General features: G+C 36.2%; 1 protein-coding gene across 2 annotated transcripts in view; it reads right to left on the minus strand.

Annotated features, from left to right (window-relative positions):
- Positions 1-18180, minus strand: part of VAV2 (vav guanine nucleotide exchange factor 2) — a 446728-nt gene that overhangs the window by 196128 nt on the left and 232420 nt on the right. For both annotated transcript variants that reach the window (XM_051980290.1, XM_051980289.1), the window contains exon 3: positions 2108-2166. In XM_051980290.1, coding sequence (XP_051836250.1) covers positions 2108-2166 — 59 coding nt within the window. The remainder of the gene's footprint in view (positions 1-2107; positions 2167-18180) is intronic.

The following is an 18180-nucleotide window of genomic DNA, read 5'->3' on the forward strand; positions in this document are numbered from 1 at the left end:
TTCAGCCATCCAATATCACAGCTATCAACTGAATTCTTGGGCAATCTACAAATTTTATCAATACTACCTATACCTTTATCCAAGTCATTGATTTAAAATTCTGAACTAGTTCACTGAGGCACTTAATTGATATTTCTCTATAGTAACACAAAACTATGACTACTCTTTAAGTCTGTGCCGTTCAACCAGGGCAGAACTTATCTAACTGGACTGTTGTCTGAGCCATATCTCTCTGTTCCTCTATAACAAGAGTAAGTGAGCCTTTCTCAAATGCTCTCTAGCAAGTCCTAGCCAAACTATAGCTCATACACCATCTCCAGATGTAACACTCTAGCAGCCCTGTCAAAAAACAAAAAAAGGAAAAAAAAGCAATTACACTGGTCTGACATAACCTGTTCTTGATGAGGACATAGCGGTGAGTTGTGAGCCTTTCTTTCTTTTTTAGGTGTTCATTAATCACAACTTTAATTACACGTTCTAGAATTTTGCCACAAATCAAAGTCAAACTCACTTACAAAAGGACTTACAAAGTCCTTACTTCTAATTTTAAAGCCAACTTACTATGTATACTATCCACTTGCATATGTACAATCTAGTAAGTCTTTCAATGCACGACATGAATAGAAGCACAGTTTAGTAACTCTCTCAGCACACCCTGCACAGATACAGCCCAAACTAGTTCCTTTTTATACTGTCTGGATCAAAGGCTCCTTTTGAGCCTTGTTTAAAAGCATTTGCATCGTTCTGAGCACTGGACACAAGACCACTTTCCTGTTCTGTATTCCAAGTACGCACTGAAATCTGCCACTCAGGAAACTCTCCTCCCTGATCTGCATCTGATGCAAATACCTTACTACCCACGCACATTTTAGTTCTATTCTTGTTTAATTTCACAATTAGCTCATTCGGTTTCCAAAATGGATCTGTGTCAGTGTGTCTCTCAATCTCCAAGTTCCCAGAAGGCAAATTCTGGACTATATCCAATAGTATGCTGGTAAATGTTTAACAATTGGCTAACCGGGAAGGGGAGAAGGAAGATGAAGTTTAAGCTGCATTTCTCTTATTTTCTTCATTACATTCTGACAATCAGTTTAGAAATAAAACACAAGTCCTGATCTATAGTGTTTGCCCATTTCTGAGGTACAAATGCTCTTACTAAAACTTTAACAACCAGCTTTCACAGTCCAGATAGAGTTGGCTCCAACATACCTCTGACTACATCCTTCTGAAAATTCAGATGCTTCTCTCCTTTTCTTCTCCCCGCTTTTTTCCTTACCTTTTCCTTCTTTCCTTCCTTCCATCCTTCCCTTTGTCTTTCTCTCTTTCCACACACACACATATATACATATACATATATATATACATACATACTAGATATATAGTATATGAATATAAAATAAACATAAATATATGTGTAAAAACACACACACACACACACACACACAATCTTTCATTTAGAATAGAAAGGGATCAAGGAATTTTACAGGCCATATAGCCCCACCATCTCATTTTTACAGATGAGGAAACCAAGACTCAGAGAGATTACATGACTTGGACAACACCACACAACCACTAAATATTAGATGTGAGGTTGGAACCCAGGTCTTCTTGGCTCCAACTCCAGCATTTTGTTCACAATATTAAACTGTTTCTATTCCAACCTATTATCCTTTGGAGCCCCAGTTAGAAGGCCATTAAAATTTAATATAATCACGTTCCAATAGCTACAAATATGAAGGCTACTTGATTCACACCAAAACCTTCCTGATCCTTCCATTGCATTTCTGTAGGCAATGATCTGTGAAAGGATTAATTTGCTGATCTTATTACCTAAATCGAAAGAGATTTTGCAGTCATGAGAAACATGCTTGCAAGATTTCCCTGGTGTGAATTGAAAGTTATTGGTCATTTTTCCCCCCTTCCCCACTCTTTGAACTGAAGTCAAAAGGCAATTCTAAGATACCTTGAAAATGTATGATAAAAGAACAGGCTTGTAAGATGTTTGCTTAAAATTCCAATGTCTGTGACAAGTCGGGCTAGTTGTAGACAGTGATAAACACACATATATATACACAGTTATCAGTTATTAAGCACAGCAAAAACTTACCTAATTCCTTTGTTCTGTGCAATACTGTGCAGAGAGAGTCTAGACACTGCAGAGATGACCTGATGGGAAGGCAAAGGAAATGCTTTTGTAATTTTCCAAGAAATAGAAAAATAATAATAAAATGTTTTGTGGATATACAAAACTGCACATTTTATCTGGATTTTTTTTTTAAATATAAGAAACACAAAGATGATCAAACTAGTAAATTAATTTGCATGTCTGATCTTCAGGTTAAGACATAAGCTTTGACATTTCAAACCAATACCTTGTAGAGAACCACAGATAGTGGGGGAACTCCAGAAAAAAATTTCAATTATATAGAAGATAGCATGTCAAGACAGTGATCCGATACACCAGGGTCATTACATTCATATTATCGTGCCATTCAAGAGACATTGATCCAATTGCAAAAGGGACTTTCTAAAAGAAGAGAGGCTGACAACCAGACTATTCCCCTATCCCTTACCTTTGCTCAACCCCAGTGACTACTAATTAGATATAGGTATCATTTTGCTCCCCAATATTCCAAACACCCCCTCACATTTCTTTTTTTTTTTTCTTTTTTTTTTTTTTAGTTGAGGCAATTGGGGTTAAGTGATTTGCCCAGGGTCACACAGCTAGGAAGTGTCTGAGAGCAAATTTGAACTCAGCTCCTTCTGATTCCAGGGCCAGTGCTCTATCCACTGCGCCACCTAGCTGCCCCACCCCTCACATTTCTTTAAGAGTATTAGAGGAGGAGAAGATACCAAAAATCATAGGGAGAATGAATCATAGGAAGAATAAGTGATTTACCTACAGTCTCACACATACTTGTTTGCCTTCTACAGTTAAATAACATATGCGATTGTGTTTGTAACCTGGAGTTTAGTATATTGGATGAGATCAAATATACATTTGTGGCTTTAAAACCAAATGTTTTTTAATGGACAAATGAACAAAGGATAGAAGTAAATTGTTTTCCCCAGATTGCAAACTTTAAATGATCACTTGAAAGATAACTCAAAATCATTATCAATAAAACATACTAGGTTTTTTCCATACCCAGAAAACTAGAAAAGATGACAAAAAATGAAAATAATTTATGTTAGAGGGGCTTCAATAAAATAGGCACACTATTATACTTTTGGTATATGGTTAAATTGGTCCAACCATTCTGGAAAATAATTTGAAATTATGCTTAAAAAAAAAAGTGAGCCTCTGATGTATACTGCAAAAAAAGTCAAAGACAGAACAAAAGATCCACTATACTAAACTATCAAATGAGATATTTGTAAAAAGTGCTTAGCAACAATGCCTGGATTTGAGAGGCACAATGTTAATGCTTATTTTCTTTCTCCCTCAAATGAGATAATGTACAGAAAGAACTTTGTAAATTTTGAAGTACTATATAAGTGTCAGTTACAAAAGGGATCACTAGGTGGTACAATGGACAGAGTGCTGAGACTGGAGTGAGAAAGACCAGATTTCAAATCTAGCCTCAGATATTTACTAGGTGTGTGACCCTGGCAAGACCCTGTTTGCCTCAATTTCCTTATCTGTAAAATGGGAATAATAATATCAACCTATCAGAGTTGTTATGAGGATCAATATATACTTATCATGGTGCTTGGAACATAATATAAAATGCTATATATAAAATGTTAGTTATTACTAATTGTATTAATATTCACAGCATCTCTTTTTGAAGTAGCAAAATGTAGAAACAAAGTCACAGCCCATTGACTAGACAATGGCTAAACAAATGGGACATAAATATAATGTTAGATTTCTGTGTCATGAAAATTAGAATTCAAAGAAACATGGGAAGACATATAAACAGATAGATACAGAATCAGAAAAACAAAATACACATTGACTATGAAAAAAAAAACCAAAAGAGCTTTAAAAAAAAAGGGAGGGGGAGAGAAAATGAAATTGAATACTGTATTATTAATACTGATCACACTTGGCTTCCTTTGTGATAGATGTGGAAGAATATGAATGCTGAGAGACATGATTATTAAATAAGGAAGATCCAGGATTTTTTTCCTTCTTCCTTTGAAGATTAGGTCAAAGTAGAGCGGATGATGGGATGAAATTTTGGAGTTATTGCTCCATTAGAGAACCTTACAAAAATTTTAATTTAAAGTGAATTCTGTCCCACTTTGTTCCACTTAGCCAAATCTGAATAGAGGCGGATTTCCTTTTGTCTAGATTGTCTAAAATCTCAAGAAATTTTTACATGATCCTGGGTATATAGGTATATAAAATAAATATACAAATTAAACATTTCATGATAATAAATTATAATTTTATGATCCCACATTCAGTTACACAAACTTAAAAAAGCTTTGGTCTAGGATAAGTCTGGATAAGAGATGAGTTTCTATGTCTAAAACTGAGTGATCAGTCAAGTTCTCTAATGTCTCATTATAATGAGCTCACCTCTTCTTATAAATAACCAATCAGAATTGGTTTGACATTCTCAGGAACATCTATTCCTCCAAGGGAATATAAATGCTGAGTGAATTCCATGAAGGAGTTTTGATATTCAAGAATGCCACTGAACTCTTTTTATTAATTATTTTGAACATGATTAATAAAATGATCAATTACCCAGAAAACTATGCTTTTATATATATCACAATGTACGTTACATATATATATATATAGAGAGAGAGAGAGAGAGAGAGAAAGAGAAAGAGAAAGAGAAAGAGAGAGAGAGAGAGAGAGAGAGAAAGAGAAAGAGAAAGAGAAAGAGAAAGAGAGAGAGAGAGAGAGAGAGAGAGAGAGAGAGAGAGAGAGAGAGAGAGAGAGAGAGAGAAAGAGAGAGAGAGAGAGAAAGAGAAAGAAAGAGAGAGCGAGTGAGTGTGTGTCCCTAGCTCAACAGGCTAACTATCAAGCATCAAATATCAAGAAGAAACAAAAGAAAACAATCCTTTTATAAAAGAATTTTGACTAGAAGATCACTAAAATCTCTCCCCAATTCTATATCTTAAGGTTCTCTCATAACTGCTAGAATAAAAAGATTAAATCTAACCCCTACCATGAATGGTAACAAAGATTTAGCCTAGAGCTAATTTATTTCCAAGGTGCCATAACATATTCACTAAAAGAATGTCAGAGCAAAACAAGAACTTTAAGCACAGACACAAAAGGATGGTGACTTGGGAAGTGTGTGTGTGTGTGTGTGTGTGTAGCAGGGGGAGGTGTGTATTTCTTTGAATCAGTCATACAACAGGATTCTATTGTTGGAATCTTCCCTATTTCCTTAGAGAAGAGCCAATAACTTTTACCATGGAGATGGCCTAACATTGCTCCTAATACTTAGTTATTGTACTTCTGAGCAATTAAGGATAGCATGTATTTATAATTGTTCTTGGCTTTGAGTATCTCCACATGTTTCACAGATATTTTGGACAATGGATACTCTACTAACACCCCCTGAATCTAATTTCATGTCAGTCTTAAAGATGTCATATGAGAGACACAAAGATTGAACTCTTTAAAAAAAAAAAAAAAAGACACCATTTTCTGCCTTCTATTCTGCCCAGAAGGAAAATTCTCCATCAATCCATTGGGATGCTCAGCTGTCATGGCTTGCTCTAACATATAAGCCTGATCCTAGAGCACCTAGCTGCTGGGATAAGTTTCCACTTGGCTATGTGAACTGTCACTTACAGTTTGTAAAGAGATCAGTGGTGAGTATGTGTTATTAAGCAAAGACTGCTGCTTAAATGGAGTTAAATTTGCCAAACTGGAAGAAAAACCATCCTCTGACCTCAGGCAGCCAAGACCAGAGGCTTGCCAGCTGCTTCTGCTCAGTGTCATCCTGATTTTGAGATGTGACAAGCTAAGAAACGTGTGTTCCCCAAGGGTGACCCCATCCTCATCTGCCTCACTCTGCTAACTCATGTCATTGGGCTGAGAGAAAAGGTCCCCAGAGAAAAACGGAGATCGCCATACAGCACCCACAATTTATCCCAATCCCAGAAAAGAGAGCCCAAGTGTGTGAAACACTGTCCAAAAAGATTAACACTTGTAAAGGAAATAAAATTTTTCAGTCAAAGGCTATCATATCACCTCAACTCAAGCCACTGGAATGACAAACTCATGACACTCCATCCCAAGTACAGCCCGAGGACTCATCTGTTGCTCTGCTAAATAAGGACTGAGAGTCTCCTCAGTGCTACTAGAAAGATAAAATCAGACATGTAAAACCTTCCCTCATTTAACACATTCTCTCAGATAAAGAAATGCACACTATGGAAGAAAAAACTAGATCCTTTGGATTCAAAAATTCTAAGGAGGGAGGAAGAGAAAATATGAAGAAGGAAGAAAAGGGAAGGGAAGGAAGGAACCAAGAAAGAAATCTTTTAAGTGCCTACTATGTGCCAAGAACTATGCCAAATAATTTACAAAAATGATCTCATTTGATCTTCACGATACTTTTATGAGGTAGCTGCTTTTCTTATCATCATTTCAGAGATGAGGAAAATAATACAAACAGATGTGATGTGACTTGCCTTGGATCATACAATTAGGATAGGGCATTTGAACTCAAATCTTTCTACCTCTAAGCACAAAGCTCCATCTACCATACCACCTAGATGAGGAGGGATTAAAAAGAAAAAAAAGACAGTCGTCAAGTGATGATGATTATAATGACTATAACTCCCTGTACATATTTACCATTTGATAAAATGTTAATGACAAATGCTTTAGAATTTGTGAATCATTTTACATGTTTCTTTATCTGATCCCTACAAAAGTAATGATGAGGATTAGATGTCCTTATTGTCCCCATCATACAAATTAGGAAATCGAGGCTGAATCATAAAGCTAGTGCCTGAAGCAAAATTTAAACTCACATCTTTTCTATTCTAATTCCAGTGCTCTATCCACTATGAGTCCTGACTGCCTGGGCTCAGAGGCAAGACAAGATTTAGATCCAATAAACAGAAAAATAAAGAGCAACAGGCAATAAAGTGTCAAGAAGAGTGATCACAGACACTTAAAATTCAACAAATATTAAGTGCCCACCATTTAATGCCAAGCACAATCCAAAGTATAAGGGATGCCAAGTGACTGTTTTTATGTAGTTATAAGTTATAGTCTACTGGAAATCTCTCTCTCTCTCTCTCTCTCTCACACACACACACACACACACACATCCCCACACACTGATGTTTCTTGAAAATGACATTCATGTTCTGTTTTGGTGCCTTCCCGATGACTGCCCTAGCCCTATCTCCATCCCATGCCTGGGATGCTCTCCCCCTTCCCCTCCACCTCTTAGTTTCCCTGTCTTCTTTTAAAATTTAGCTCATATCCTACCTTCAACAAGGTGCCTCTCATTCTCCTTAATCCTGCAATGGTTAGCACCTTCTCCTCCTTCCATCTACTCTGCATCTTATCTGTGCCTATTTATTTATATGTTGTCTTCTCAACTCAGATGTAAGATCACTGAAGCAAGGAACCATACACACACACACACACACACACACACACACACATATATGGGGGAGGGCATAGATTTCTCCTCAGCACTTAGTGCCTGGCATAAACACTTAATAAATGCCTATTGATTGATTGATTAAACTGTTATACAACAATTCACAATAGATGCCTTAAAAAGGAAGTGAGAGGGAGGGCCATTACCAAACAGAAGAATTAAGGAAATTTTCATGTAACAATTTGAGCTGTTAGCTAAAGGATGACTAGATAAATCAACAGGTAAAGGGGAGAATTAAACGTGCCACGCACAGAGAATAAGAATGGGAACAAAGGCACAAAGATATGAAAAGTTCATCGTGTATTTGGCAGAGCTAGCAGACAAACTCTTTGGGGAAAAGAATGTATGGGGGTTATATATGTGAGATAAAGCTATAAACATATAGCGAGGACTTTGAGTGCCAGGAAAAAGAGTAAACATCTCATTTAGGAGGCAGTACAAGATTTTTTATTAGAGTAATGACATGACTAGATCTGTGTGTCAAAAATTTACATTTGCAGTGATATGATGGACAGATTGGAGGGAAGAGAGGATAGATGGAAGAAGATCTGTTAGAAGAATATGATAAAGGAGCAGGTGGGTCATAATGTTACTTTGCAGTAAATATAGAATTGAGGAAATGAATGTGGGAGAAGTGGGAGAACTGATTAGATAGGACAAATGCTGGAGAAGGAAAAGGCTTCAGGGTTACAAACAGAAGAATATGGGTGTTGACAAGAGATAGGGTGAAATCAGAAAGAAGGGCAAGTTTAGGGAGAAAAACATAAGCTCAATGTTGAAAATGTCAAATTTGAAGAGGTAATAGGTTAGGCTAAGTTGTATAGTACAGGGATGTCAAATTCAAATAGAAACAGATCCTTGCAGGCAGTATATTAACTTAGAAAACTACAAATTAACATTATCTATGTTGTACTATATTTTTATTTATTTTATAAAACATTTCCCAACTGCACTGGCTTGACTCTGGTGTAGGAGATAGAGCAGGAGATCTAAAACTAAGAAGTGAGTTCCAATCTAGCCTTAGGCACTTACCAGGTGAGTGATCTTATAATAAGTCATTCAATCTTGATCTGCCTAGGTTTTTATAGGACAGAGATAATAGTAGCCCTTAGCTCCCAAAGTAGTGGTCAAAAGAAAATGTAGCTTATTGCAAACCACTATTTTCTTTATTATCCAGTAACCTAAGGACAAAGTGGGTTGAAGTGACTGAAGGCTCCCCAGAAGAGATGGAGATTCAGATATGTCCAGAAGTAAGGGTAGGATTTAGGTTTAAAAAGAGAGAGATTTCAAGAAAGAAGAGTATGGGCAAGGACAGGAGTCCAAGTTCAGTCTTCCACTAAATCACCTCACAAATTAGACAAATTTGCAAATAATTTTCTTATCAAGTACCTCATTACTAGATCTTATATCCTCTGTTATTGATAGGAACAGTTTCTCCAAAACCCTCTCCAGGATGGACAAGATTTTTGATTTCTAAAACTAGATCTGGATTCAGATTGTTGTTCAGATATTTTCCCCCAATTGCATCTAATTTTCATGACCCCATTTGGGTTTTTGTTTTTTTTTTTTTTTTTTGGCAATGATACTAGAGTGATTTGTCATTTCTCTCTCCAGCTCATTTTACTAATGAGGAAATTGAGGTAAGCGGGAATAAGTGACTCGTCCAGGGTTATTAAAGCTATAATATGTCCAAGGATAAATTTGAAGTTAAGATGACTTCCTGACTCCAAACCCAGCATTTTGTCCACTATGCCACCTATAAATATCTTTACCCATAAATATCTTTAGTTGAAGCTGTTCTTGGTAGTTAATATGTAATTTATGGTAAAGTAGAAATGTTGCCATAAACCTCCATCAACTTCCAAATCATCTCCTATTCTATCTACCATGTCACCTAACTGTCCTTGGACTCAGAAGACCATCTGTGACCTCATCTATAAAATGAGGATCTTTAAAGTCCCTTTCCAATTCTGTGATCCGATGACACCACACTCATCCAAATACTTCCCTCTTGCTGACTAGTGGGGAGAAGATTCAGCATAGCTCCCCAAAGCAGAATTTGTTATACGTGGCAAGTTCTGCACTGTACAAAGGCAGCAAAATCATGGCAAGTACATACAGGTCCTTGTTGAGACCATCCCCAGCCATTGGATTGTGTTGCTAGGCTCACCTTCTCTCTCAGCCAGAAAGATGGAGACACTTGACTGCCCTATTTACTGCCCCTTCCCCAACCTGACTTGAATTGTCCCTGACAGAAACAGGATACTGTCAGAAAATTATTTGTTGGTCAAGCCCAACCTGAACCGACAAGAAGGAAAAGGGAGAAATTGAAGCATAAAATTTTCTATCCTGGTACACATTGTCAAAAGTCTGTGCGTTCATGGCTTCTGCTAAGTCATTCCTAGGATGACAAGTTTTCTGAGGGCTGTCACAAGGAAGAAGAATTATATTTGTAAGGCTTTGCCCCAGAGGGAGGAACAAGCAGCAATAGGTGGAAATAAAAGGGAGGCAGGTTTGGGGTCAATATGAAGAATTTTCTAGAAATTAAAGTTGCCCAAGGTCAAATGGACTGCCTTTCCAGTAATAAGTAGCTACTGGTATCAGGTATAGATACAGCTAGATGACATATGAGGTCCTTCCAAATCTTAGAGTCTATGAATCCCTGTGGTTGCTCCCTGGAGTATCCGAAACCTCCCTGATTTTTTTTATAAGCCCCAAACCTCCAGCCATAGGGTTATGTGAGGTCTGAGGAAAGAATGATCCAAATATTAAAGCCATGAGTATACCTCACTGAAACAAACCCAATACACAATGAGTCAATTGGAACAGGAAAAGTGCATGATGATTATGAATTTTATGAAGGATTCACCCTGGGATTCCTTTAATAAGCAAGTTCCTCTAAAATAATATTTATCATTTGATTTATACAAATTTGACTTATCCTAAATTGGCAGCATATCACTCAAGACATATCTTAAATAGGGAGAAAAGAATTATTCATATAAATGTTTTATTCCTGAAAATAATCTTTGTGAAGAAAGAACTCTGAAAGAAATTAGGGATGCTCAGAGGCAGAGGTGAGAAGGGGAGCGCTTTCAGGACATGGAGGACAGCCTGTACTAAGGCAATGAGGCAAGAGATGAAATGTTGTGTATAGAGAAAGCCAATCTGGGATAAGCAGCATATTGAATGAAAGAGAGTGAATCTGGTAAAGTAATACAAACCAAATGGTAAGGGACTTAAAAAAAAAATACAAAAACATTTGTATTTTATCCTAGAAGCAATAGGGATCCTCTGAAGCTTCTAGAGCTGGGGAATAATGTGATCCAATCTGTACTTGGAAAATATCATTTTGGCAGCTGCATGGAGGTTGGATTGGACAAAAGGTGACTAATACAGCTCTCGAGTACTCCACAGGTTATAAAGAACCATAATATTATTTCATGGTTTTATAACCCAATAACTACTGGTTCCTGGGAAACCATGATAAAGTAATGGCAACCCAAATCAGGGATATTGAGAACAAAGTCTACAGACCTTGAGAAACTTCCAGAATTCCTTGTAGTACAGACATTTATAAGATAATATCTCTTCCGTGCTTCTGGCTACAATATTTAGCTTGTGCCCGCTAATAAAAACCAAACTTCCTTAATGTCTCATCAAAAACAATGTTGTTTTCCCCACTAATTCTAGTTAGTATTCTTTGTTTAAAATTTCAACAAGTAAGAAGGTTGAAGGGGATTAGGAGGGAGGATGATGAACTATTTGGCCCACTTCAGTGGTTCACATATGGGGAGAAAAAGAAACAGCCTCATAGATTAAGTTCCAGTTTTTTCAACTTGTGGATTCTGTAGACATAATTCCTAGGAAACTAATCCAATCCATCTCTTATGTGATCTTATCACATACAGCACTATGATGGCCAGGGTCTCCTATCCAGGAGACCTAGCTTTCAGTGTGGAGAAATATTTGAATAGTAATGAATCAGGAATGACTCCTAAGCACCTCTTGGCATATCATCACCAAAACTGAACCTTTCCATATTCATCAATTAGGGAAAATAATGTTTCATGGAAGCAATTATGTGACTCAAAGAGAATAAATACATGTGGAAATCTTTTAAAATGTTTAATTGCTCCACAAATATGACATTTATGACAAATATGAAATTTTATGACATTTGAAGAAATCTCAACAAGTTGGCTAGAATATAACATTAAAAAAGTCAAGATTAGAGGTTGAATGCTCATTCAGGCCATTCAGACTCTGTCACTGTCCTTAAGATATTAATGGAGAATCCAACACAAAGAAGGGAGTGGTGGCAAGAAAAGGGAACTATGCTTTGAGAAGTCAAAAAAATGATTACTAGAGCAGTCCTTTAAGACTCTTTTTCCAGAGACAGGAGTATAGATTTGAGGCATCCAGTAAAGATGGTCAAGATGAAAATGGCACCAGGGAGTGATGAGCAAAGTGCCTTAGCTTCTCCTAGGCATAATCTATGGAAATTTGGTTTGGAGAAAAAAGGAATAATAGATGGAAAGATTGAAAAATGGTTGGGACATGCAGGCAGACTGCAAGGACTCCTATCAGCTGAGGGGACCCTCTTTTTTTTCCTCTCAATTCAATTCAATTAAATAAGAATCTATAAAGTATCTACTACATTCTGAGAACTGGGTGGAGATTATTAGCATTCTTCCAAGACTCTCTAGCATCAATCAGTATCTGGCACAAAGAGCTAGGTTTTGATCAGTAAGACTAACAAATTCTCTGCCTGGTTTCATTATTTGAATTTGCACTGCATATTTCCATTGGATTGGAACCAATTATCATATTTTACATAATTACAACTTTGAATAGTGAGTGAAAATTCAAATATATGAGACCACCTCAGGAGATTCATTATTCATACTAATCTGGACTTAGTTGCAGTGAATACTTAAGATTAAAAAAAAAAAACAAAAAACAAAAAACAAATAGTTAACCACCATCTATATAATACCTTAAGATTTACAAAGTACTTCATATATATTATTTGATCTTCAAAACACACCCAAGAAGGTAGGTGCTATTGTTGACATCATTTTACAGATGAAGAAACTGAGTCAGAGATTGCTGACATTCCCAGGTAAAATGCTGGTAAATATCAGATGTTGGATTTGAACTCAGGTCTTCCCGCCTAGGTTCAAATCCAATTTCAGACAATTACTATTTGTGTGAACCCAGATAAGTCACCTAACTGTGACTCAGTTTCCTCATCTCTCAAGTGATCTGGAGAAGATTTGACACCAAAAATTCCTAAACAGGGTCACAAAGAGTCACAAGTGAAACAAATGAACAACTTTCTGACTATGTGCAGTAGTCTCTCCACTGCTATTGTTCTTAACAAAATTCAAGTCTCTCTTCTCAAGGAGCTTATATCCTCCAACACCATATAAAATGATTATTAATATCTTATGAAACAATAATTTTGATGTAGTGTCAGAAGAAGCTAGGTACAGTGATGAGCGTTCTTGAGTTCAAATCTGATCTCAGATATTTCTTAATCATTTAACCTCTCAATCTCAGTTTCTTCATCTATAAAATGGAGATAATAACACCTTCCTCCCCAGTGTTTATTGCTAAACTTAAAGCACTATACATATGCTAGTGATAATGATGATTTACTGTTTATAATGCTCCTTTAATATTTTCACGAATCCATGTTCTCATCAACATCAGTACTTCCTCCAGGGCAGATCAAACAACTCATCCACTCTTTATTCTCAGCCATTTCCTTCAATACATCCTCTAGGGGGGAAACCTAAACAATGTGTCAAAGACTTAACTCTTGATCTTTGAACAGTCCATGGATACCAAAGCTATACTCAAGACAGGCACTTCTTGTTCAGAACTACATATTTTCTTGATAATAACTTAGGGGAAATACCTTGGATGAATAATGCTTATGAACAATGGGTAATCTGGGCCCAAAGATAAAAATAAGAAGAGAATAAATTTTAATGTATTCAAGAAAATGCCCAACTCCTTTTGCTGATCCCAAGGCCTCCCCCACATGTGCAATACATATATATATTCTCTTAATATCAATATTCTCCCAGTGAATTAATGAAAGAAATGCAAATGAAGGTGGCCTAGCTGTACCAGACCTAAAATTATATTATAAAGCAACAGTCATCAAAATCATTTGATATTAGCTAAGAAACAGAGTAGTCGATCAGTGGAATAGGTTAGGTTCACAGGACAAAATAGTCAATGACTATATTATAGTAATCCAGTGTTTGATAAACCCAAAGTTTAAGAACTGACTATTTCACAAAAACTTCTGGGAAAATTGGAAACTAGCATGGCAGAAACTAGGCATTTACCCACATCTAACACCCTATACCAAGATAAAGTTGAAATGGATTCATGATTTAGACATGAAGTGTGATATTATAAGCAAATTAGAAGAACAAAGGATAGTTTACCTCTCAGATCTGTGGAAAAGGAAGGAATTTGTGGCTAAAGAACTGAAGTACATTATTGAACACAAAATAGATAATTTTGATCATATTAAATTAAAAAGTTTCTGTACATACAAAACCAATGCAGACAAGATTAGAAGAGAAGCAATAAACTGGGGGAAAAAGGTTTACATTCAAGGGTTCTGATAAAGGCCTCATTTCTAAAATATATAGAGAATTGATTCAAATTTATAAGAATTCAAGCCATTCTCCAAAGGATAAATGGTCAAGGGATAGGAATAGATAGGGTTCAGATGAAGAAATTGAAACTATTTGTTTATATGAAAAAGTGTTCCAAATCACTATTGATCAGAGAAATGCAAATTAAAACAATTCTAAGGGACTACTACACACCTTTCAGATTGACTAAGATGACAGGAAAAGATAATGATGAATATTGGAGAGGATATGGGAAAACAGAGACACTAATACATCATTGGTGGAGTTGTGACCTGATCCAACCATTCTGGAAAGCAATTTGAACTATGCCCAAAAGGGCATAGCCAAAGACTATTAAACTGTCCATACCCTTTGATCCAGCAATGTTTGTACTGGGCTTATATCCCAAAGAGATCATAAAGGAAGGAATGGGACCTATATGTGCAAAAATGCTTGTGGCAGCCCTTTCTGTAGTGGCAAAAAACTGGAAACTGAGTGGATGCCCAGCATTTGGAAAAGGGACTGAATAAGTTATGGTATACGAATGTTAATGGAATATTATTGCTCTATAAGAAATGATCAGCAGAATGATATAAGAGAGAACTGAAGAGACTTATATGAACTGATGCTGAGTGAAATGAGCAGAACCGGGAGATCATTGTACATGGAAACAACAAGATTATAAATGATAAATTCTCATGGACATGACTCAGTTCATGTCTTGATTCAGGTCAGTTCCAATGAGCTTGTGATGAAGAGATACATCTACACCTAAAGAGAGGACTATGGAAACTGAGTGTTGATCACAACATAGCATTTTCACTCTCTTTATTGTTGTTTACTTACATTTTGTTTCTTTCTCATTTTTTTCCTTTTTGATATGATTTTTCTTGGGCAGCAAGATAATTATATAAATATGTATACATATATTGGATTTAACATTTTTTAAAGCATATTTAACATATATTGGATATTTTGCCATCTAGGAGAGGAAGTAGGGGGAAGGAGAAGAAAATTTGAAACACACGGTTTTGCAAAAGGCATTGTTAAAAAATTATCCATGTATATATTTTGAAAATAAAAGGCTTTAATAAATAAATGAAATTGGTGTACAATGAAAAAGAAAAAGATATTTTCCCAGTGATGCTATGGTACTACAAACTTGTTTCCATCAGACAAGGCCAGGAGCAGCAGTACCTATAAGACGAAAAGACAAAAATCTCAAAGACAGTCTATAGAATTCATCCTCTATATTTTTATTTTCTGAAGGAAGAGAGCAAGCAGAGAAATGACCAAATTAGCATGACAAAGACTGATCAGCCAGCAATACAATTTGCTACCTCTTTTCTAGTTCAGTGCCAGTGCAATGTTCCTGGCTATTTCTCCTTCCAATGACTTTGACAAATAGCAAGAGGGAAAAAAATCTGATTTCTGGTTATGTCATACTTCAATGAGTAGAAACATTCAAGCCCAAGAAAATGAGAGAGAAAACTTAGTTGAAAAAGCAAGCTGATACTTGTTTGGCTAGAAAAAAATTTTGGGACATGAACTAAGATAGCTACATTGTATAAAGAAAAAGAGCAATGGATTTGAAGTCAGAGAACTTAATTCAAATCCCCATCCTGCTATTTACAATCTATGTTATACAGTCCCTTTCAGCTCTAAATCTTTGATCCAAAGATGATATATTGATGGAAACAATAAATCCTATCCCCAGGATCTCAGACTATAGATTCAAATCACAGGATAAAGGGATAAAGGATTACAAGGATTTGGGAACAAAAATCAAAGAAATTAAGCAGAAAATCAGGTAAATGGTAGAGTAAAAAGAGTACTGAGCATGGACTTGGGGAAGATCAGAGTTCAAAAGTGGCCTCAGACACATACTAGCTTTGTGACATTAGGCATGTCACTTAACCAATTATCTCAATGTCCTCATCTGTAAAATAAGGAGGAAATGACAAACTAGTCTAGCTATCTTTGCGAAGAAAGTACCAAATAGGGTCACAAAGAGCAAGACTAAAATGATGGAACATATGCATATTGATGAAAGGCAGGCTGATAAAACTAGCACAGAAGAGATAATGTAAACACAACAACATCTAAGATGTCACAATAGGTAAATACCATGTACGACACTTAAAATCGTAAAAAAAAAAAAAAAAAAAGTGTGTAATCAATCAACAAGCATTTATTAAAAGTTTATTATATTACCAACTGCTGTATAGAACCTAGAACTTACAAAGAAATATAAAAACACACTCCACTCCCTCAAATAGCCCATATTCTAGTGGAGGAAATAACCTGTAAATTACTATGTACATACAAAAAGGTAATCTCAGAGAAAGGGGACTAGCTTGGATATGTTGTTTGTTCTGTCATGTCTAATATTTTTTGGGTCCACTTGGGATTTTCTTGACAAAAATATTGGAGTAGTTTTCCATTTCCTTCTCCAGCTCATTTTACAGATGAGGAAAAGTAGGTAAATAGAGTTTAAGTGACATGCCCAGTATCACACAGCTATTAAGTGTCTAAGGGTAGATTTAAATTCATAAAGATGAGTCTGACTATGGGTCCAGTTCTCTATCTACTGCATTCCTAATTGCCTAACATCTGGAGACATCAGGAAGACATCTCATAACCCCTTCTCCTTTTATTCTGTGGTCTGAATTCTGAGGATCAGAATTTATGGTTTCTATCAATATGTGATCTTCTGATCAAAGATTTAGAGCTGAAAGAAACTGGGTAATGGGTAGTAAATAGCAGAGTGGGAATTTGAACCAGAGTTCTCTGATTTCAAATCCATTGTTCTTTCTCTTTATACAATGTTGCTATCCTAGTTCAAGTCCCAATTTTTTTATAGCCAAACTAGTATCAGCTTGTTTTTTCTTTTCTTTTCTTTTTTTAATATTTTATTTTATTTAATAATAATTTTATATTGACAGAATCCATGCCAGGGTAATTTTTTTTTTACAACATTATCCCTTGCACTCGTTTCTGTTCCGATTTTTCCCCTCCCTTCCTCCACCCCCTCCCCTAGATGGCAAGCAGTCCTATATATGTTAGATATGTTGCAGTATATCCTAGATACAATATATGTGTGCAGAACCGAACAGTTCTCTTGTTGCACAGGGAGAATTGGATTCAGAAGGTAAAAATAACCTGGGAAGAAAAACAAAAATGCAAATAGTTCACATTCGTTTCCCAGTGTTCTTTCTTTGGGTGTAGCTGCTTCTGTCCATCATTTATCAATTGAAACTCAGTTAGGTCTCTTTGTCAAAGAAATCCACTTCCATCAGAATACATCCTCAAACAGTATCGTCATTGAAGTGTATAATGATCTCCTGGTTCTGCTCATTTCACTTAGCATCAGTTCATGTAAATCTCTCCAAGCCTCTCTGTATTCATCTTGCTGGTCATTTCTTACAGAACAATAACATTCCATAACATTCATATACCACAATTTACCCAGCCATTCTCCAATTGATGGGCATCCATTCAATTTCCAGTTTCTAGCCACTACAAACAGGGCTGTCACAAACATTTTGGCACATACAGGTCCCTTTCCCTTCTTTAGTATTTCTTTGGGATATAAGCCCAGTAGTAACACTGCTGGATCAGAGGGTATGCACAGTTTGATAACTTTTGGGGCATAATTCCAGATTGCTCTCCAGAATGGTTGGATTTGTTCACAACTCCACCAACAATGCATCAGTGCCCCAGTTTTCCCACATCCCCTCCAACATTCATCATTATTTTTTCCCGTCATCTTAGCCAATCTGACAGGTGTGTAGTGATATCTCAGAGTTGTCTTAATTTGCATTTCTCTGATCAATAATGATTTGGAACACTCTTTCATATGAGTGGTAATAGTTTCAATTTCATCCTCTGAAAATTGTTTGTGCACATCCTTTGAC

The sequence above is a fragment of the Antechinus flavipes genome, chromosome 2 (assembly GCF_016432865.1).
Source record: "Antechinus flavipes isolate AdamAnt ecotype Samford, QLD, Australia chromosome 2, AdamAnt_v2, whole genome shotgun sequence".
Taxonomy (NCBI): Eukaryota; Metazoa; Chordata; class Mammalia; order Dasyuromorphia; family Dasyuridae; genus Antechinus; species Antechinus flavipes.